General features: G+C 48.9%; 1 protein-coding gene across 2 annotated transcripts in view; it reads left to right on the top strand.

Annotated features, from left to right (window-relative positions):
• Positions 1–19,490, top strand: part of NTN3 (netrin 3) — an 86,197-nt gene that overhangs the window by 11,126 nt on the left and 55,581 nt on the right. The window contains exons 2-3 of one of the 2 annotated variants that reach the window (XM_074965747.1): positions 8,530–8,569; positions 11,345–12,356. In XM_074965747.1, the coding sequence (XP_074821848.1) occupies positions 8,561–8,569; positions 11,345–12,356 (1,021 nt within the window). In that variant the 5' untranslated portion in view covers positions 8,530–8,560. The remainder of the gene's footprint in view (positions 1–8,529; positions 8,570–11,344; positions 12,357–19,490) is intronic. The other variant, XM_074965748.1, reaches the window with a different exon arrangement.

Here is a 19,490-nt window from a genome sequence, read left to right on the forward strand (position 1 = left end):
AGCCTGGTGTAAGTGGGGTCAGTTCCCATCAGAGTCAATGGGAGATGAGGGTGCTCAGCTCTTCCCAGATGCAGCATCATCTCAGCAGCAGATCAAGGTTTTGACTGTTCACTATGGATTCCTCCTTCTTGACTCCCTTTCTCCTTGGCAGAGATTTTTCCAAATGGGTCACGCCCCTGGATTATATCACCACGTTAGGCTGCTTCGTGAACATGTGGACCCCATCTTCGTTGCGATGCAGAGCCATAGATATGTGGCTCAGGGATTATGCTGTTTGCACCTATGGGCTGGAGAGCAGAGGTCTGGTTTTGCATTAGTATTATAAAATTTTTCCTTTCAAAAATAAACCTGATTAAAATTAAATCTGAATTTAATACAAAATATGTTAAGGCCTAAACTTTTTAAAATCCCTTAAAACATTAAAATAAATATGCTGAATCCATGAACTGCTATCAAAAACTTTGCGTTAAAGGCTGCTTTTCATTATAAAGAGAGATTTTCCCTCCTGATTCTAACTTTTGAGGTCAAGCTTTATAAACAGCACAATAGATCAATTAAGGGCTTGTTTTGTTTAACACAACTACATTTGATATGCTGTTTAAATTACTATCCTAATGCAGCCTGATACTAATCATGAGCAAAAAATTAACTGGCTGGTAAACAAGCAATATATCATTTACCATTTTCTAACACACTAACAAGGTACAATTAATAAGAATCTGAAAATATTACGCTATATAATTGCTTAAATAAATGCATATAGTTATCGTGTACCCTCATAGGTTGCCACAAGATGTACAAAATCTCATGTAAAGGCTCTATTTAGCTGTAAATCAACATAGTTTAATGGTTATATCAACCAATGAGAAAGTACCTTTCTTTAGAAAATTATCTGAAACACAAATGGAAAAGTTGATTAATGACTTAAATGGAGGCTTTCCACTTGGTGATTTAAATGGCTGACTTAAATTGCCTTGATTTTAAATCAATCCACTCTGCCAGCAGGTGATGCAGTTGTGGAATCATGAAGGTGTCTTTGCAGTAGAATGCACATTGATGTATTTGCTGGTGGGTACTGGTTTGCAAATATTAGCAAGTTTGGGTTTTTTAAAATTATTATTATGGTGGCTCCTCACTGAGATTGGGGCCTCATTGTGCTAGGTACTGTGCAAACAAAGAGCAAGAGATGGCCCTGTCCCAAAAAGCTTACAATCTAAAGAGACGAGACAGCTCCTGCTGGGAGAAAGGAATGACTCTCACCTCTGTTTTACAGAAGGGGAGCTGAAGTACTGGGAGGCTAAGTAACTTGCTCAAAGTCACTCAGGGATTTGAACCGACAGCTCTTGAGTTGCTAGCCAGTGCCTTAAGCACAAGACTGTTCTACCTCTCTGGTCACTCACAGGTTTAAAGCAGTCTCCTCCTAGCTGCTCATTTTCACGTTTGCTCATGCAGGATACATTGAGGAGCATTAAATTTAAATTTTGATAAACTCATCTGGGAACAAATGAATTCTGCACAGGAATTTGCTATTAGAAGCTATTCCGAATGTAATAAATAACTGAAGCATAATAGGGTGAGATGTAGGGGGTCTCTCCAGGGCCTTGTAGGGTGACCTCTCTGCATTGGGGTCTTTTGGTGATGTAGTGGTGGAATGCTGGTGTGTCATAAACAGACGAGGCATGTGTGGTAGTCTCTCTCCACTGAGAAAACGGGGGAGCTGGGTGTGTTGTTTGGACTCTCTGCACATAGGATAACAGTGCTAAGTGTGCTAAGTCTCTGGGTTGGGCTCTCTCCCCATGGCATAATGGGGGAGCTGTGTGTGTTACGGTCTCTCTGCCCAGGAGAACAGGATGGGCTAAATGTATATATGCTGGAGTCTCTAGCACTGTTCCCTCTAAGCTGTGCGCGTGTGTGCACACACAGATCTTAAACCCTGCGCACACGGTGAAGCACCGTGCGCACTCTGGCTTTGGCGGCAGCTTTTATTTATTTATTTTTTTGCTTCGGCGGCGGCACAGAAGAAATTTTTTGCATACACGGCCAGTTAAAAATTAGAGGGAACATTGGTCTCCATAGTATAACAGGGTGGGCTCTCTATCTTTGGGATAACTAGGTGTGCTGGAAAGGGAGTCTCTCCATGAGACAGGGCAAGGCACATTTGGAAAGCTCCAGCTTCTTTGGTGCTTTGTTATTTTTTAAGTAGGTTCCCCTTAGTCTGGGAATAGGTTGAACTGAACCTGGAATCGGGGCCAGCGAATGTCCAAAATCAGAGCAGGGCAGGGCATAAGAGCTCAGAGGCAATGAAAGGTATAGAAGAAACAGGAGCTTCCTTCCAGTGCTGTGGCTCCTCTCCCCATAATGCTGCCCTGTCCCCAGAACAGCTGATGTGGTGTAACTCACCCTGCAGGCAGACCAGATGCAATGGCATACGCACACAGATGAGCAACATGTGCAATGGCAGCAGTCTTGTTAGTTTGTAGGAAGGAAAGAAATGAATGACAGCCCATTGCACCGAGAGCAAGGAGTCTGTAAACACCAAGCACCCTCTTTGCACTGAGTTACCACTGGGGTTCTCTGCTGCTGGGCAGGAGGTGGAGTGAGCTGGGTTGTCCTCCGTGCATTGTCCTCTGCCAAGAGGATCTAGCTCTCCGAGCAGCTTGGAGGGAGAGGAAGAGCAGGTGGTGGTGCTTTCCAGTGTCCTCAGATCAGGATTCAGCACTGATCTCATGTGCTCTTTTGCTGGACAGTTCCCAGTGCACACTGGACAGAAGAGGAGCAGCTGCAGCATCCTGCCCCTCCTGGCAGAGCTTGGGATGGGAGATCAGCAGGGCTTCTCTCTCTCTCTCTCCCTGCAGCTTTCCTCTTCTCATTCTGTCTGGGCCTGAGCTGAGCTCTGAAATAGCCGATGCTGGCATTGGACTGGGGAGTACTGAGTCTGGGCTGCTGCTGGATTAGCCCCAAGGGGATTGAAGTCCCTGGCCAAGGTGCCAGACGATCCAGGGTGTGCTGGCCACAACACTCAGCAGGGTGTTTAAGACTTATTAAGTGGGGGCGATTAAAGGGAGTTTGTAGGCTGGGGAAATGAGTTCTTGGCTTCAGGTGGGGGAGACTGATTGTATTGACTAGAGGTGTTGTGGGGGGGGGGGGGATGCTGAGCAGGTGTGGATTGCACACACTCACAATAATGCATCTCTTGCTCAGATCAGCCATTGCCCCTTGGGAGGCATTTGGACGAAGCAGCCGCCCTGCTATAAATCAAGGGTTCAGTCACAGATCAGCTAGCTGCTTTACTCAGAACAGCTAGCTGCTTTGCTGCGTCTGCTGGCCCTGCCAGGAGTATTTCCTACAGTCAGCATTATCCTGTTCTTTCTCTTCCAGTGTGTTTTTGCTGTTTGATCCCAGCAGCGCTGCAAGTCCGGACTGTGCCCGTAAAGGGAAGGAAGCCACCAGACAGGCTAAACTGATGCTCTTGACAGAGAAATCAGTGACCATCTGCACATTTCAGTTAGGGCAGCAGCACCAGGGAGAACCTGACAAAGGGCCCAGTGAATTAGGAGAGGAGTTAGAGTGGGTGGGGGCTTGTCTGCATTAGGAAAATTTGCAATGGTGTTATAACTACATCAGCCTTATTACACTGAAACAACCACCTAATCTACCACTAGTAAGCAATTTACCAGGGAAAATCTCACTGCTGCAAACCTTGTTTTGTAGTGGTGGAGCAGTTGTCTGCATTAGGGGTTTGCACCAGGGTAGTTATACTAGTGCATTGTGCGGGCAGGACACAGTGAGATAGGCATCTTGGTTCGTGGTACCTGACACTAGGAGATTTAGCAGGCTGGTAATGTTTGGGAGTTTTGGGGTGTTACCCTTCCCCGCCTCCAATTATCCACAGCATTTTGCTCCATGTTAAAGGTCTCCAGCATTGCATTGGGGTGGTAACAAAGCAATGCATTTGCAGGGGAAAGAATTTCATACATTCAAACAAAAACATAATTTAGAAAGAGTTAAGATTGGAAGTGTTTTCCAGGGGAGTCCAGCTGTCACTGTCCCCAAAATGACACTTGCTCTACAAAAACGTTACAGATAAAAAAAACAAAATAACCAAAGAGCAAATGTTAAAAAATCTGGCAATGAATAGACAAGGGCTCCGGTTGTCTCCCCCATTATCCATCCATCATTGCTGCTTGGCTTACGCCCAAATGTCGTGTCCTTGCCTTCTTTTGATCTGTAATGGAGATGTGCTGTTGGATGGACACTGTGGAGTTATGGATTGTTTGTTAATGATGCAGGAAAGATTTCCAAAGGAATTTGGTCTCAGGGCCCATTAGCATAGTCAGTTTTCTCACAATGCCATGTCGAGCTGGGGTCAACAAATCTCTGTTCTGCAGGAGGTCAGACTAGATGACCATAAATGGTCCCTCTGGCCTTCACATCCACAGGCCTTTCCATGCCTAGTGGTGCAATGACTGGTCTGCTCTGTGTTGTGAAATGGGTTGGTTATATCATCTGCAGAAGCCTATCACAGTCTCCCTGATGTGTGAAGTTGGAGGAGGGGGAATGACACTAGACAGAAACTTCCTGGTTTGTAGCCTCCCTGCATCCACATCCCTGCCTCCAAATCAAAGCAATGATGAAAAGAGGCATCTGCCTTTTCTGCCATCACATTGGGGATGGGATTTGTGGCACATACCCACGAGCCCCTCTCTGCCCTCCCCAAGATGGGTTATGCTGAGAAAGATGGTTCAGTGGCTAGGGCGCTAGCCTCGGGCATAAGAGACCTGGGTTCAATTTCCTGCTCTGCTACAGGCTGCCTGTGTGACCCTGGGCAAGTCCATTACCTGCTTTGTGCCTCACATTCCCAATGGGGATAATAGCTGTGTCCTACCTGCCATAGGATAAATATGCTACAGGTTGTTCGGTGCTCTGATACTAGGGGGGCATCTGAGTGCTCTAGCTAGGTAGAGCAGAAGCTTGTTCTCTCTCCCATGATGGGATATCAGGGGAGGAAATTTTCCCCTCCAAGCCTGGGATATGGAGGCAGGTCTCTCCGTCCCTCTGTGACTGGATATTATGGAGACAGATTCCCTCTCATTCTGCCAGGGGGCTATTGAAGGAGGACAGTTGTGGTAAAGGAACAGGTTGGGAGTCAGAAGATCTGGCCTTTAGCTTGGGCCCTGCTCCAGATTTTGTGGGTAACCTCAGGCACGTCGATAATAGCGTAATAGCACGTCGATCATTGTTTTAAAACAGTCTCCAGTTTTGAACGCATAGATTCAAGCAGTTAGGCATCCATCTGTCCTACGCACACTGGCACTGGTACCCTCGGTTAGTTTGGGTGCAGAGTTGCATGCCAAGAGGAGGCTGATCAGATTCTTGATCTCTCAGTGCCTCAGTTTCCACACTTGTAGATCGGGGTAACAACACTTAGCTGCATTCAGTAATGTTTTAAGTGCTTTGATATCCTCACAGGGATGGTCCCATAGAAGTGCCGAGTCTTATTGTATGGGAAGGCTCCAGTGTTCACACAGCAAATTGCCCCTTCTCTTCTGACATGGATTGCTGCTGAAAATAGATACCAAATAGGGGCAAGTCCAGGGATCAGTCTGTGTGGATCCCCAGTGACATGCTGGAACCCCCTTTCCCTGCCACCTCTCCTCCTGTTGGCTGGAGTTGTGAGGAGTCTGGTGCCAGCTTTGCTGTTCCAAAGTAGTCAGATGCACGACTGTGCCTGGCTGGGAAAGGAGGAGCTTCCCAACCCATTAGTGGTTTTGGCATTAGGAAAAGAGCGAGCTTCCTTCCAAAGGACTGGCTGTGTTCTTTAAAGGAAAACCTCCCAGATCATGTTAACCTGGTCCTCAGCCTCTCTCCCTTCCTCAGCGGGAGCGAGTGGCTGTACAGTCAGGAGTGGTGTCCAGGAGACGGTGAAAGGTGGCGAAGTCTGAGCCTTAGCAATGTAGGGTTTGCCATATTGGATCAGAGTTTGAGCATCCAGTATGATGCCTCCAATACTTGATTCTTCAGAAGGTAGTGCAGTGGTTTACACAGGGGTGGGGGAAGGATATCGGGAAATTTCTTTTGCATCACTAATAAAATGAGAATATTTAAAAACTACAAAAAACACAAAATATGGGGAAGAAAGTGATTTAGCTTCCCCTACATGCCTGCTCCAGGACTGGTGAGTGGTAAGTGCCTGCTGGGAAGACTGTCCTGTCCTGTGCTTGGTGTATCTGCAGAAAGAGAAATCCTGCAAAGTGGCAGTTTCTGCTGTTCTGAATAAATACTCTGACCTGGCTTGTGGGGTGGGGGCAGCACTGAACGCTGTTGGTGTCAAGGCTGATTCCCCACTCTGGCACTTTGAGTGCAGAAGGTGGGGGCCCGCAAGGATTTTAAAAATTAACATTGGCCACTCCAGGCTTGTATTAAACTCCCAAGGTTACAGTTTCTCTCTGACCTTGGATGGGTACATGCTGCCACCACCCAAATGCAAAATACCCCTTTGAAACCAGAAAGGCGCACTTGGGAATTCCTTCCTGTGGGGTACCCTCAAGCCATTTCACCCGCCCCTCCCCCCAGGGGAAGAGCTGAGAAAGAAAAACAAAGGAAATTAGCTGTTGCCACCAGCTAATTTAACAACATATGCACAAACCTCTTAGGACACCAAAAACCCAATCCTGTTAAAAAAGGTAAATTTTATTAAAAACAAAAAGAAAGAAAATATATCTGGAACTTAGGCTTTTGCTAGATTTAAAAAACTGACTTACAAAATTTAAACATCAAGAATAACCTTCTCGAGGTCCAGCTTAAAGGTTACAAGCAAAACAAAAAGCATCTGGGGTTAGCACAGAGGAGTCCACTAGCCATAAGAAATAAACAGAAATAAACTAATCACGTCTTTCCAAACATTCCTGATCTACTTACACGTTTGGGGTTTCCAAATAAGTAGCTCTAGGTATGATCTGATGATTTATCATCATACCTGGCTTAAAGCTTCTCATAGCATAACTGCTCCCTGTTCCCCTCTTTCCCAGAGAACCACAACAGAGACAAAGGAGAAGTTTTTTCCCATTTTAAAAAGTTCTAGCCTTTCCGTTGGCTCTTTTGGTGAGGTGCCCACTCCCTTTTCTTTACCTGGGGGACTTTGTTAACCCTTTACAGGTAAAGCAAGCAGAGAACAACCACCAAGAGGGATTCCATAGCCAACTGGCTGGCTGGGTGTCCACAAAAGGAAGCTATCCCCCCTCTCATTTATCACAGCTGGTATCTCTGTTTTCCTAAAACTCCTTTTAAGAGGAAAGTGCCCAAGTTTGGCAGAAGCAAACATCAGCTCCCCGAGGCAGCACTGTCTTTCCAGAGCTGGGGATGTGGCATGGTTGCTTGTCCTGCTATTTCAAAAGACAGTCCCAGTTTTGGCAGGGCCATTGAAAGTTTAAATGCCTCTTGCTGCATCTTCAAAGCCAATAGCACATCAGCACATCTCCAAGCCATAACAGGGGGATGTTGCAATGTCATAGTGGAGAGATACAAAGTCAAGATGTCTTGTTACATGGTTATTCTAGGATGCGGGGTGGAAGAATCCATCTCCGAGGATTGAGATTTCTCTCTCTCTCTCTTTTCATTTCTACTTAGACCAGATGCTGATCTCAGCTGTCTGGATGTAAATCCAGAATAACTCCATTAAGCTAGTGGAGTTACTGTAAATCTGCACTGGTATAACCAAGAGTAGAATTTGGCCTGTTATTCATACTCTTCTTTTAGAAGCAGGAACATTTGATTCCAATTGATTTTTTGTCCTTTTCAACTTGGCAAACACTTTTGTTGGCTTTTTTTCATCCACTCTCCCCTCCCAGCTTCATCTGCCACCTCTGACCCTGCCCAGGAACCTCAGGGTAACAGAAAATGTTCTGTTGGTTCTGGACAGCAGCCACAGGGACTTTGAAGTAACAGGGAATGCAGCGGGGACCCTAGGCAGACGCAGCAGCAGGAATGGCAGGGCATTGGTTAATATGCACTGAGCATAACGTCTATGAAGTATCACTGCACCACAGCCCTGTTTGTCATGCCCTGTTGCACTGTTTTGTCAGGTCACTGTTAGCACTATTATATATTGCCTGTATTGAGGTAGCTCCCAAAAGCCTTCATCAGGCTCAGCGTCCCATAGCGCTAGGTGCTGCATGTTTGTACACAGACAGACGTGGCTCTTGCATGGAAGAAATTAAACCTAGAGTGAAACAAGATGAACATGCTAAACAAAAGATGGGAAGTGGGGAGGGAGATTGAGGATGAAGAAGGTAAGATCCAGTGGTTACATAGATTAGCTACATGCACAACTCCATGGTTCCTGGTTATTCCAATTTATCTGAAATGTAAAATAAACCAAATCACCTGTCCTGAACTGCTGGCCAATCTAGCCATCAATGGTTTCCTGTAGAAGTAGATCTTAGAACGGGCAAGCTCACCTTTTAGATGCATTGAAAGTTTCTCTTTCATGGGCCTCTTGTACAATAGAAAATTTCTGCTTAAATTTCTCAGCATTGCTTCCCCTGGTTCAGCTTGCCCACTGATGGCAAAGGTGAGAGCTAGACGGGCATGTGTGTCATTTCTGTGACATCACATAAAACATTTTCACTATCCTGCTCACCCAAGCATGGGATTTAATTTTCTACATGCTCATGGGCAGACTTACACACAATGATGTTGCCGGTTGCTACATGTCAAGCACGTTCATGAATGTCACAATTTGCATGACTCTTCTGTCCCGCACCCTGCCATGTTCACTGATATTTTCCTCTCCTTCATGCTTTCTCAAAGCCAGAATATCTGCACAGCTATTTTTAACCCCACAGCCTGAGCCCGCAAGCCCAAGTCAATTGATCCAGGCTCTGAGACTCGGTGCTGGGCGTTTTTCTTTGCAGTGTAGGTATATCCATAGGGCTTAAAACACAGACAGAGGCTTGCAGCCCTGTCTACACTAGGGCTCCCACCATTGCTAACATGGAACTGCCCCAGGGTTAGCACTGGTGGGAGAATGTTTCCAAGCCTAGAGTCAACCCGCCACACTAAAAACAAGCCCAGCGCGTGGCTGAACACAGCTTGACTGTGACAGAGAAAGGCACCCTGGCATTAGTGTCACATGGTGTGAGGGGTCAGTGCATCAGAAGCTGGGCTGCCCCTGCTGTAGTGGGTTCTCCCCACTCTGTGCTCCTCACAGTCACTGCTTCACTAAGGCCTCGTCTATAGTCCCTACCTCACCGGGTGGCTGTTGAGGAGAAATACAGTATGATGCTGAGGCACTCAGCTCACTGCAGTGATGGGGCCAGATAAGTACCGGTAGATAGATATGGAGGGCACCGAAGAGCCAAAGCCAAATAGAAAAGGTTTGCCAGGGTAGCTATACCAGCAAACCCTCCTAATGGAGGTGTAGCTTCTACGGGCACAACTGAGCTTTTGCCAGCACAGCTTCTACTAGGTCCCCAGTGAGATAAGCTAGCCCAGCAAACACACTCTCTTCTGGACTAACTGCATGGAGGTCTTGTAGAAAAGGCTTTTACTAGTATAAAAATGCCCCACCCTGTCACCCCCTAATCGACGTTCCATTATATTCATACAGGGTTCTCCTGGAGATCCAGCCTGAGGATGGGTGACTATCAGGAGAGCCAAAGGCAGGGTGAGGGAAGAGGGAAGGAAATGGCTTGATTAACTTCCCACTCAGAGAATAAACTCTGGCCCTGGCTTTGCAGTGGGTGGGACATGCCCTGTTCTCTCAGAGAATGGCTGCCCAGCAGGCTCTGCTCAGTTCTGGTGTGTTCACACCTCCCCCTCTGACTTTGATGTGGGACACAGAGTTTGGAAGCTGGCTGGCTCCCCTTCTGGGGGCATTAGGAGCTAATTAAATCCCTGCATTCTCACCCTGCCTGAGGCAGGAGCACATTGTCCGGGGCCAGGGGGAGAGAAAGATTGACACTGGTGCCGGAGGGAAAGGGAGCAGAGCAGTGTGAATGGACAGTGAGGAAATGCTAGGGAAGCATTGAATTGGGGTCAGGAAAGCAACCTGGGCTGGGTTGCAGCCCACTGGAATCTAGACACTGCAGTGTAGCATCAGCTGCTTCCTCACTGGGAATTCTTAGTGCAATTCAAACTGGTTTTGTTGGCTGGCTGAACAAGTGTGGCCAAAACACAGAATGACAGAATCTCTGTGTGTTGTCAGAGGCGCTTAGTGTATGTTGCAGGTGCTCAGACACGACAGTGGTGAAGGTAACAACAGAGTGATTAATAATAATCAGGCTTAGCTCTTATGAACTGCTTTTCACACATAGCTCTCAAAGTGCCTTAAAGGAAGGCAGTATCCTTACCCCAATTTTACAGATGGAGAAGCTGAGGCCAGGAGCGGGGTAAATGATTGGCCAAGGTCTGACAGCAGGTCAGTGGCAGAATTAGGAATAGAATCCAGGTTGCCAGGTGCCCAGTCCCCAGTTAGTGAGAGCCCCTTCCTACAGCACTATGGCCAAGCGTCTCAAAAGTGTTTAAGCACCTAACTCCCATTGAGCTAGGCACCAAATCCCTTTGAGGACCTGGGCCTGTGCTCCTACCTTTAGCAGCTCTGAATGTGTGATTATCTTCAGTGTTAATGACTTTACCGGTATGACGCAGTGTACATGTGTTGCCAAAGTTAACATATCGAGTAGCGCTGGCAGTTACTCACTGTCTTCTTCTCTTAATGATACTTTGCAATTTTTTTGCACCTTCTAGAGGAGGCTATCAAAGTGCCTTAGAAACACCAGTCTCCCTGTGCCACCAGGAAGGAGGGGAATATTCTGACTTCCATTTTACCAGTGGGAGCCTAGGCACGGAGAGGTTATGTGACTTGGCCGAGGAGACAGAGCTAGTTTCTAACAGAGCCAGGAAAAGAACCAGAGCTGTCTGAGTCCCAGCCCATTGTCTGCACCATAAGGCCACCCTTCCTCCTTTAACCCACAGACCTGTATGCTATCTATCCAGCTGTCTGTGAAGCTATTTTATGGAGCAGGGAGATAATCATAAATAACGTGTTACTGAGGAACCCCCCCCCCCCCCCCAATCTAAATGAGATCTGGCTGCTTTCCGTGGTTACAGTCTGGGTGAAAGGCACCCAAAGGAGAGATGTCATCAGACTCAGACCTCTGCATGCTCGCCAGCACTGACAATAGCCAATCAATCAGCTCTGGCTATTCTCTGCCATCTGACACCAGCATAACCCCCAGCCAGCCTCCAAACACTGGTTTGGCCTCTGCGTTTCTACCTGCCGAAAGGGAGCTCAGACCTTGGGGGTTGGAATGTGTGATTCACTGCTCCTTTGCTTTATGTTTAGGGAGGATTTGGCTTGTGTGTCTTGGAGAGAGCTTATCCGGCGAGGATGGATCTCTTGCACCTCTTACGGCTGCTGCTTACTGCCTGTGTGTTCGGCCTGTCCCAGACAATCAACCCCTTTGTGGTGCAGCAAACTGCATCTGACCCTTGCTACGATGAGAACAGCGCCCCCCGGCGCTGCATCCCCGAGTTTGTCAATGCCGCCTTTGGGAAGGAAGTGCAGGCCTCCAGCACGTGTGGGAAGCCTCCCACTCGCCACTGCGATGCCTCAGACCCCCGCAAAGCCCACCCGGCATCTTACCTCACCGACCTCAACACTGCCTCCAACATGACGTGCTGGCGCTCCGAGAGCCTGCACCTTTCCCCTCAAAACGTCACGCTCACCCTCTCCCTGGCCAAGAAGTTTGAGGTGATTTACGTCAGCCTGCAGTTCTGCTCGCCCCGGCCTGAGTCAGCGGCCATTTTAAAATCTATGGATTATGGTAAGACCTGGGTGCCTTACCAGTACTACTCCTCCCAGTGCCGGAAGATCTACGGCAAGCCCAACAAAGCCACCGTCACCAAGCAAAATGAGCAGGAGGCGCTGTGCACTGATGGCCACACAGATCTGTACCCACTCACTGGGGGCCTCATTGCCTTCAGCACGCTGGACGGACGGCCCTCCGCCCAAGATTTTGATAACAGCCCAGTGCTCCAGGACTGGGTGACAGCTACGGACATCCGGGTCATTTTCAGCCGCCCCCATTTGTTCCGAGAGCTGGGGGGCCGGGACAATGAGGAGGATGATGGCGGGACCGGCTCGTCTTCATACTACTATGCCGTGGGTGAGTTCCAGGTCGGGGGGCGGTGCAAGTGCAATGGGCACGCCTCCCGCTGCGTGAAGGACAAGGAGGGCAAGCTGGTGTGCGACTGCAAGCACAACACTGAGGGCCCCGAGTGTGACCGCTGCAAACCCTTCCATTATGACCGCCCGTGGCAGAGGGCCAACGCCAGGGAGGCCAACGAGTGTCTAGGTAAGAGATTGATCCTCTTCCTCGCCCATCACAATCAGATCTGGGAGCATGTGCAGAGAAGCAGGGGCAGATTCACTCAGACAGCATTCTGTTTATATCACACTCATCGACATGGTATCTCCAGAGTGATCAATGGAGCAATGCCAGGGATGAGTGCTCAGTATCTGTCTATGGGTATGTCTACACTGTAGCACATACAGACAGACCTGAGCTAGCACTGATCTACTAATAGTGGGTACTAATAGTAGGGAAGCTGAGGCAGCGAGGGCTGCACAAGGCCAGCTGGGACCTTGGGTATGTACTCAAGCTGCCGCTTTATTGCCCAGGGCTTCACTGCTATTGTTATTCGAGCCAGCTAGATCAAAGCCAGCTCAGGTATGTTTGCATGTGCTGCAGTCACACATCTGATTGCAGTGTAGCCATCCCCTGTCTCACATTCAGTAACAGTGCTCTCCAGAGTGGTCAGTGGAGTTACACCAGGAACAACTTTGGCCCAGTGTTCTGCTTCTCAGAACAATTACTCCCTCACTGAGCACAGCACTTGGGTTCTCCTAAAGAGCAGCTGCTTTGGGCTGGGTAGATTAAAAATTCTCTCTGCCATCACATCTATTAGAGCCATACCTAAAATTCATAACAAACCTCAACCTTTTTAGAGGTTTGGAAAAGCTCAAGTAACTCATTCCCCCCTCCTGTATTATGCTTCATTCTCATAGGTGTCTTTGCATCTTCCTTGAATCAGCCAGATGCAAAAGCACCAAAGTACCCTGGGAAGTTATTGTTACGATTTATTACTTGAATGATGCCATAAATGTCAAGCACAGCACTTTACAACACAATTAAAAATTGATCAGGGCCTGATGCTGCTCTCGCTTACACTGGGTGTAAATGACGAGTTACTCAGTGTAACAAATTGGATTACTTCAGTGTAACTCTGGTGTAAGTGAAATCAGAATTGAAACCTGAGTCTCATGGGGGAACCAGAGGGAAAGGAGGAAGGAGAAAACCATATGATTATGCAGCCACTTGAGAGGCTAATGAATGTGTCTAGAGGACACTGGAGAAGCTTGTTAGGTTCTTTTATATTTAATGTATTGTTTATATGTGCTAGAACCCAACTTCCTGTTCAAAACAATATTGCAAGAGTACTTTTATAATGGCTTGTGGGTCAGTATCTAAAGCTTGGCTCCGAAGAACAGAGTTAGTTGCTGTTTTGAAAATGTATAGGCTAGTGTGTTCCCCCCAACCTCTCAGTCTCAAAACTGGTTGAATCAGTTTTGCTCAAACAAGCAAGCAGACCCCAAAAGAAGCCAAATCTGGTAAATTCTGGATCGAACAGTGAAACTTTAGGAAAATCATGAACTGAAAAGAGAATACTAAAATGGGAATAACTGGGCAAGCTTAAGAATAGCTTCTGCTAGTCACCCTGGCTGTAGCAATCCATTCTATCTAGTATATGTCCAGTGTAACTCCACCGGAGTCAGTGTAAAGTGGATTGATAAGCTAGAGGAGACTCGGGGGCTGAGGGATTCAGATCAGGGCTTGGGTTTTGAGGATGTTTTCCAAACCCAACCTCTGAACCTCATGAGGTTCACCTCCCACCCCACCTCACCCCACCCCCCACCCCCACCTCTGGGTTCTGATTGCATCACTGAACTGCGTGGCTGGTCCTTGACCATCCATGTCCATGCTTGAGACAGCAGAGTATCCTCTGACCTCCCCAGGAGAGAGGAGGCTGAAAAAGGCAGGTAATGTTCGCCATCCCTTCCAGAAATATACAAGGAGATTGCTCCTTCTTTCCCACCCCACCACCATTGGGGTCAGTCCTTTGGCAGATGGAACTGAAAAGATAGAGAAAAGAAAAGCTGGGAGGAGGAGGGAGAGAAGCGCTGGCCCTTTAAGATGTCCCTGACAAGCCCACCACACACACAAAGGCGGCTTAGCAGAGCTGCCGTGTGAAAGTTTTTCCTGTGGACTCCATCCCCTCTGCATCCCTTTCCCCTCTCAGGCTTTGTGCCCTCTGTGAAGGGCCCTGAAAGAACTCCTCCATCACACGCCTCCGAAGGGTTTAGCGGCTGAAAGCCGGATTAGCTCCTCAAGCCTTCCCCTCTGTGCCTTTCAACAATGACATCTTGCTAGCCAGCCCGAACAGATGCAGCAATTAGCACCAATTAAAGGGAGAGGGCCTGCCTGGCCATTCGCTTCACACAGCCTTGGCATTTCCTCACTGCCACCCCTGCGAATCCCCCTGCAGCCCCCGTTCTAGGGGCCCTGCACCTCTGGAGCTGGCTCCACCTTGGCGTGGGGCTAGGCTGGGCCTGAGCCTCGGTAGCTGGGCAAAGGCAGCCTAAACAGAAGGTGCTGTCATGATGGATGAAGCCAACGTGGAGGGCGTGAGTCTTGGTAGCTGGACTCCAGCCCTGATCCAGGCAGGCAGGACCAGGGGCGATCTGCAGAATGCCTTATTCCAGGACCTGCTCTGGACGACAAACCAGTGGAGATTACAAATACATTTTTCTTAATGTTCCCATTGGGGCTGTCACAGCTTGTCTCAGCTTGCTGTCATTGCCAAAGGGCCAGATCCAGCCCTGAGGTAGCTCAGAATCTGCCCCTGGTGGGAGACTGGAATGCCCATGATGTTCTCCTTGGCTGATACCACGTGGGAGAAAGATGACATGAAATGATTTGTAATGGGGACAATTACACATTTCTGACTAAGTGAAGCCAGGCAAAAGGGGGCTCAGAAACTGTCTTTGTGGCTGCCTGGATAGGTTCTTTCCTCCTTCTGTAGCGTCACTTGCATGGCAGCAATACTGTAGCCGTGTCTCCTGTGGCCTCCACACTCAAGTCCTGAGATTCTGGAGGCAATCCTGAGAGCTGGACACCCCCTGCCCCCCCTCAGGCATGCATTTCGGGCTGTGATTTCATGGGAGGTGCCAGAGTGAGACTAAGAGTTCATTTGGCCCACAGTGAAGAAGCAGAAAATGGGGAAAGCACTGAGGGATTCTTTGGGCTCCACTGACTTTGCTGAAGTTCTGTGAGTTGAGTCCTGGCAAAGAGAAGCTCCCATTAGATTCACAGAACAACCTGGTCTCAGCTCACAGCCAGATATTTGTTATGATGATTTGGGTGTTTCCAGTCGCAGCTGAATCATAGGAATGCAGCGGTGGAAACAAACCCACAAAGAAACGTTAATTGAATGTTGTTTTTGCGGACCTCAAAAAAGACATGGGTTTGAGTTTCAGGAGGAAGGAAGGGTCGGTTCTTCTTTTGGAACTGCCTGCTGCTGTCTGTTTCAAAGCGCTGGTGTAAGGTGCCCAGTTAGCAATTTTAGCTCCTGGAACCAAAGAGTCACCTGATGCTGTGTGTTGCTGGGTTGTATCATGGCAAGGTACCAGTGCAATGCTGCAGGGCAAATGCAGTTTCATAGAATCACAGAAGATTAGGATTGGAAGAGACCTCAGGAGGTCATCTAGTCCAATCCTCTGCTCAAAGCAGGACAAACACCAACTAAATCATCCCAGCCAGGGCTTTGTCAAGCTGGGCCTTAGAAACCTCTAAGGATGGAGATTTCACCATCTCCCTAAGTAACCCATTCCAGTGCTTCACCACCCTCCTAGTGAAATAGTGTTTCCCAATATCCAACCGAGACCTCCCCCACTGCAACTTAAGACCATTGCTCCTTGTTCTGTCATCTCCCACCACTGAGAACAGCCGAGCTCCATCCTCTTTGGACTCCCCCCTTCAGGTAATTGAAGGCTGCTATCAAATCCCGCCTCACTCTTCTCTTCTGCAGACTAAACAAGCCAAGTTCCCTCAGCCTCTCCTTGTAAGTCATGTGCCCCAGCCCCTGATCATTTTTGTTGCCCTACGCTGGACTCTCCAATTTGTCAACATCCCTTCTGTAGTGTGGGGACCAAAACTGGATGCAATACTCCAGGTGTGGCCTCACCAATGACGAATAGAGGGGAATAATCACTTCCCTCGATCTGCTGACACTGCTCCTAGTAATACAGCCCAATGTGCCGTTAGCCTTCTTGGCATCTAGGGCACCCTGCTCACTCATATCCAGCTTCTCATCCACTGTAATCTCCAGGTCCTTTTCTGCAGAACTGCTGCCTAGCCAGTGCAATATGGTGGCAAGGCACGTACCGGCAGAGTCATTAAGTCCTTTGCAGCTGTGTAGGCCTCCCGGGTCGATAGCACCGCGAGCTGGGCTGCCCGTTGTTGGACAGGGGGTTTCGCATTGCCCCTCAGAGTCTGCAGTGCTGGCGCTGCCGCTGCGGTGCCGGGAAGGGAGAGTGGCCCAGCACAGGTAATGTAAACCATGGCATAAAGGTGGGGTACTCGTGGTGTCATGTCATGCCACTGGGGCACAAATGGCCCCAGTATACAACACAGCCCCCTGGCGGGACATGAAAGGTCATGGGATGCTGCAGCATTAGCCCCAGGGATAGCTCCAGATGGTTTTGATGTGCTGCCATGCCTGGCTGGCAGGAAGGGAGAGCACGCTGTCACATTCAGGCACTCTTGGCACCCTTGGCACTCACCATTTTGCCTCTCTCCTAATTGGAAGGAAGTTGAGAGGGTATTTCACTCTCCAAGGCTCCTTGACTTCTGTTGGGAGGAGCCAGAGGGGGACAGGCCGTGGTGCGGTGGTGCCTGCTTTTGAGCTGAGGATATTGAAATGGAAGCCACCAGCTTATTTCATGCCACTAAACAGCCATCTGCTGGTAACAAGTTTTGCCCATATTGGTCTGAGTCAGATGGGAAGGCTCCATATCTGATTGCCAATGTCCTGAGCAGCAGGTCCCTTGCGGGACAAACATTCATGGTGGTACCTTGCCCAATCATCACCTCCTGCTCCCAAAGAGGGGATGCTTATGTCAAAATGATCAACAGGAAAATAGTGAACAATATTGATATTTAGCTTGCCTTCATTAGGCTTCAGAATCAAGCCCCACTTGAGATGAATGGGGGCAGATCACACCCCCTTTCAGCACTGCTGTTTCACGCTGTCTGCAGACTCTGGCAGGCAGGTCACATTCAGAGGGTTTTCTTAATTTGCAGTGAGCTGGGCTAGATAATTGATTTTGAAAATATAAAAGCAAAAGCTTAAATTCTGCCAAAGCCTAAGGAAACTGCAGAGAACCACTCCCACCGGGCAGCAGGTCAGTCTACTCCCACCTGAGCCACCCTGTTCATCTCTGCCACCCCTGCATGCCAGCTCAATCCATTCCCTGCCACCCAACACCCTGCCGTCTTTCCAGCACATGCAGCCCAGCCCAGCCTTTGTGCAGATGTAACCCACACACTTCCTGGGTGCCATGCTCTGCCCCGAGACAGACCACTTAGAGGGAGATTGAGTCTGCTCTATAGCCTTAGCTAACAGCCATATGGCTTTTAGCTCATGCAGTAGCGGCTCATATACTAAGCTCCAGAGACCCCAGGTTTGATCCTGCCCCCTGACGGCAGGCATCTGTCAGCGTTACACAGACACTGCCCCTCTTTCCCGCAAGTGTGGACCTTGCTCAGCAGTAAGGTTTGTTAATTTCTTGTGAGAGTTGGGAAGAGAAGCTGTGAGTTGGGGGCTGGGCCCAAGACTCTGCTTTGGCATGATTCAAAGAGATCTCTTGCAGATTAAAACTATCTGCTGCGGGGGGGGGGGGGAGAGATCCCTCCTTCCCTCCCTCCCGCTTCCTGATGGGCATCGCCTGCCAGCCACCCACCTGGGTGGATCCCAGATGGGGGAGAATTGCCAAGAGAGGAAGCCCCTCTGATAACCCTGGAGGCTGAAAGATTGCAGTCAGGTCTGTAGGCTCAAGAGACTCCCGTGGTGATCCGTTGGCTTCATTTTCATAGGCTTGGGGCTTTTGTTTTCTTTTTAACAGCCCACAAGGGGGGGAGTCAAAGGGGTGTGAATGTGTGCACAGGCTCCTCCTAGTGATTGTGTTATAATAAGTGCGAATTATTCTTGCTGGGCTTTCCCTGCCCACCCCACATTTAATTGTTAGCGTGCATAAGAGATGCAGCATTCCTCAGGCTCCTGCTCTTGGAATTAGACCTGTCATTAGGGCTTCTGCAGACACCAAGGGCTGCGTGGTGGGGATTAGCAGGACGCAGCCACTGGAAGTAATTGATCCACTCTCTGGTAATTCTTGAGCTCTTGTTCCCATTGTCGCCACCACGGCTGGAGCACTTTTCTGAATGGAGTACAGAAGGGAAACCTTGCTCCGGTGATTGGAATCCGTTCCGTTTGTAGAGGAGCAAGAGGGAAATAATAGCTGAGGGGAGCTTTGATCCCAGCACTCGCCAGGGAAATGGTAAATTCTCCTGGAAGAGCCAAGCTGGCTGGGCTGAGCTGGGAAGCCGAAGGCCTAATGAATTTGTAACACCAGTGTCTGTGAACAACTCCTGGCGTCACAAACCTTTGCCTTAGCCATCTCCTCTCTCAGCTCCATCCTGTGCCCATTTCTCTCTCTGTCCTCTCAGGGCACCTGTCTATAGGTGGGAAACTATCTCAGAAATTCAAACTGGTTTTAAAACTGGTTGGAGTCATAAAGTAAACCTGGTTCCAGGTGGCCTGGAGCCTTTACAGTGGCTTTGTCCCCCTTCAGAAAAAACAGGCCAAGCTGCCTGGAGCCTGCTCTGTGTTGTCTGCAACAACTTGGAACAGAAGAACTGGGTTTAAAGCCGGTTAGAATTTTTGAAGCAATTTTCCCAACGTGGAGGCTCACAGCTGCCTCCATCACCGCAGCAGCGAAGCTGTTGGAGACCCTCCACGAGAGAGCAGCATTAAGCCAGGCACATCAGCAGACAGGCACTACGAGAGCTGGGTCGGCAGCTTATCCAAATAGCAGGCAAGCCTGGTGTGAGCAGGCTTTCTTCCCTAGCTCTGGCTGAGCCAGCGGAGGAACTGCCTTTCCTGCAGCGTTCTTTCCTGCAGGGCTGTAACGATGTTTTGGGCCAGCCCCAGTCACATGCCTCCAGCATGCTCAGTACCTAATCCTGCTAGGGATCAGAGAGATGCTCACCTGGACTCCAGGAATGCAGGGCAATGGAACGACACTAGTAAGCAAGGGCTCGGGTCGGTTCCTCTCTGACTGGGAGCGTCTCTCTCTTCCCTAGCAGGATTAG

The sequence above is a fragment of the Natator depressus genome, chromosome 10 (genome assembly GCF_965152275.1).
Source record: "Natator depressus isolate rNatDep1 chromosome 10, rNatDep2.hap1, whole genome shotgun sequence".
NCBI lineage: Eukaryota > Metazoa > Chordata > Testudines > Cheloniidae > Natator > Natator depressus.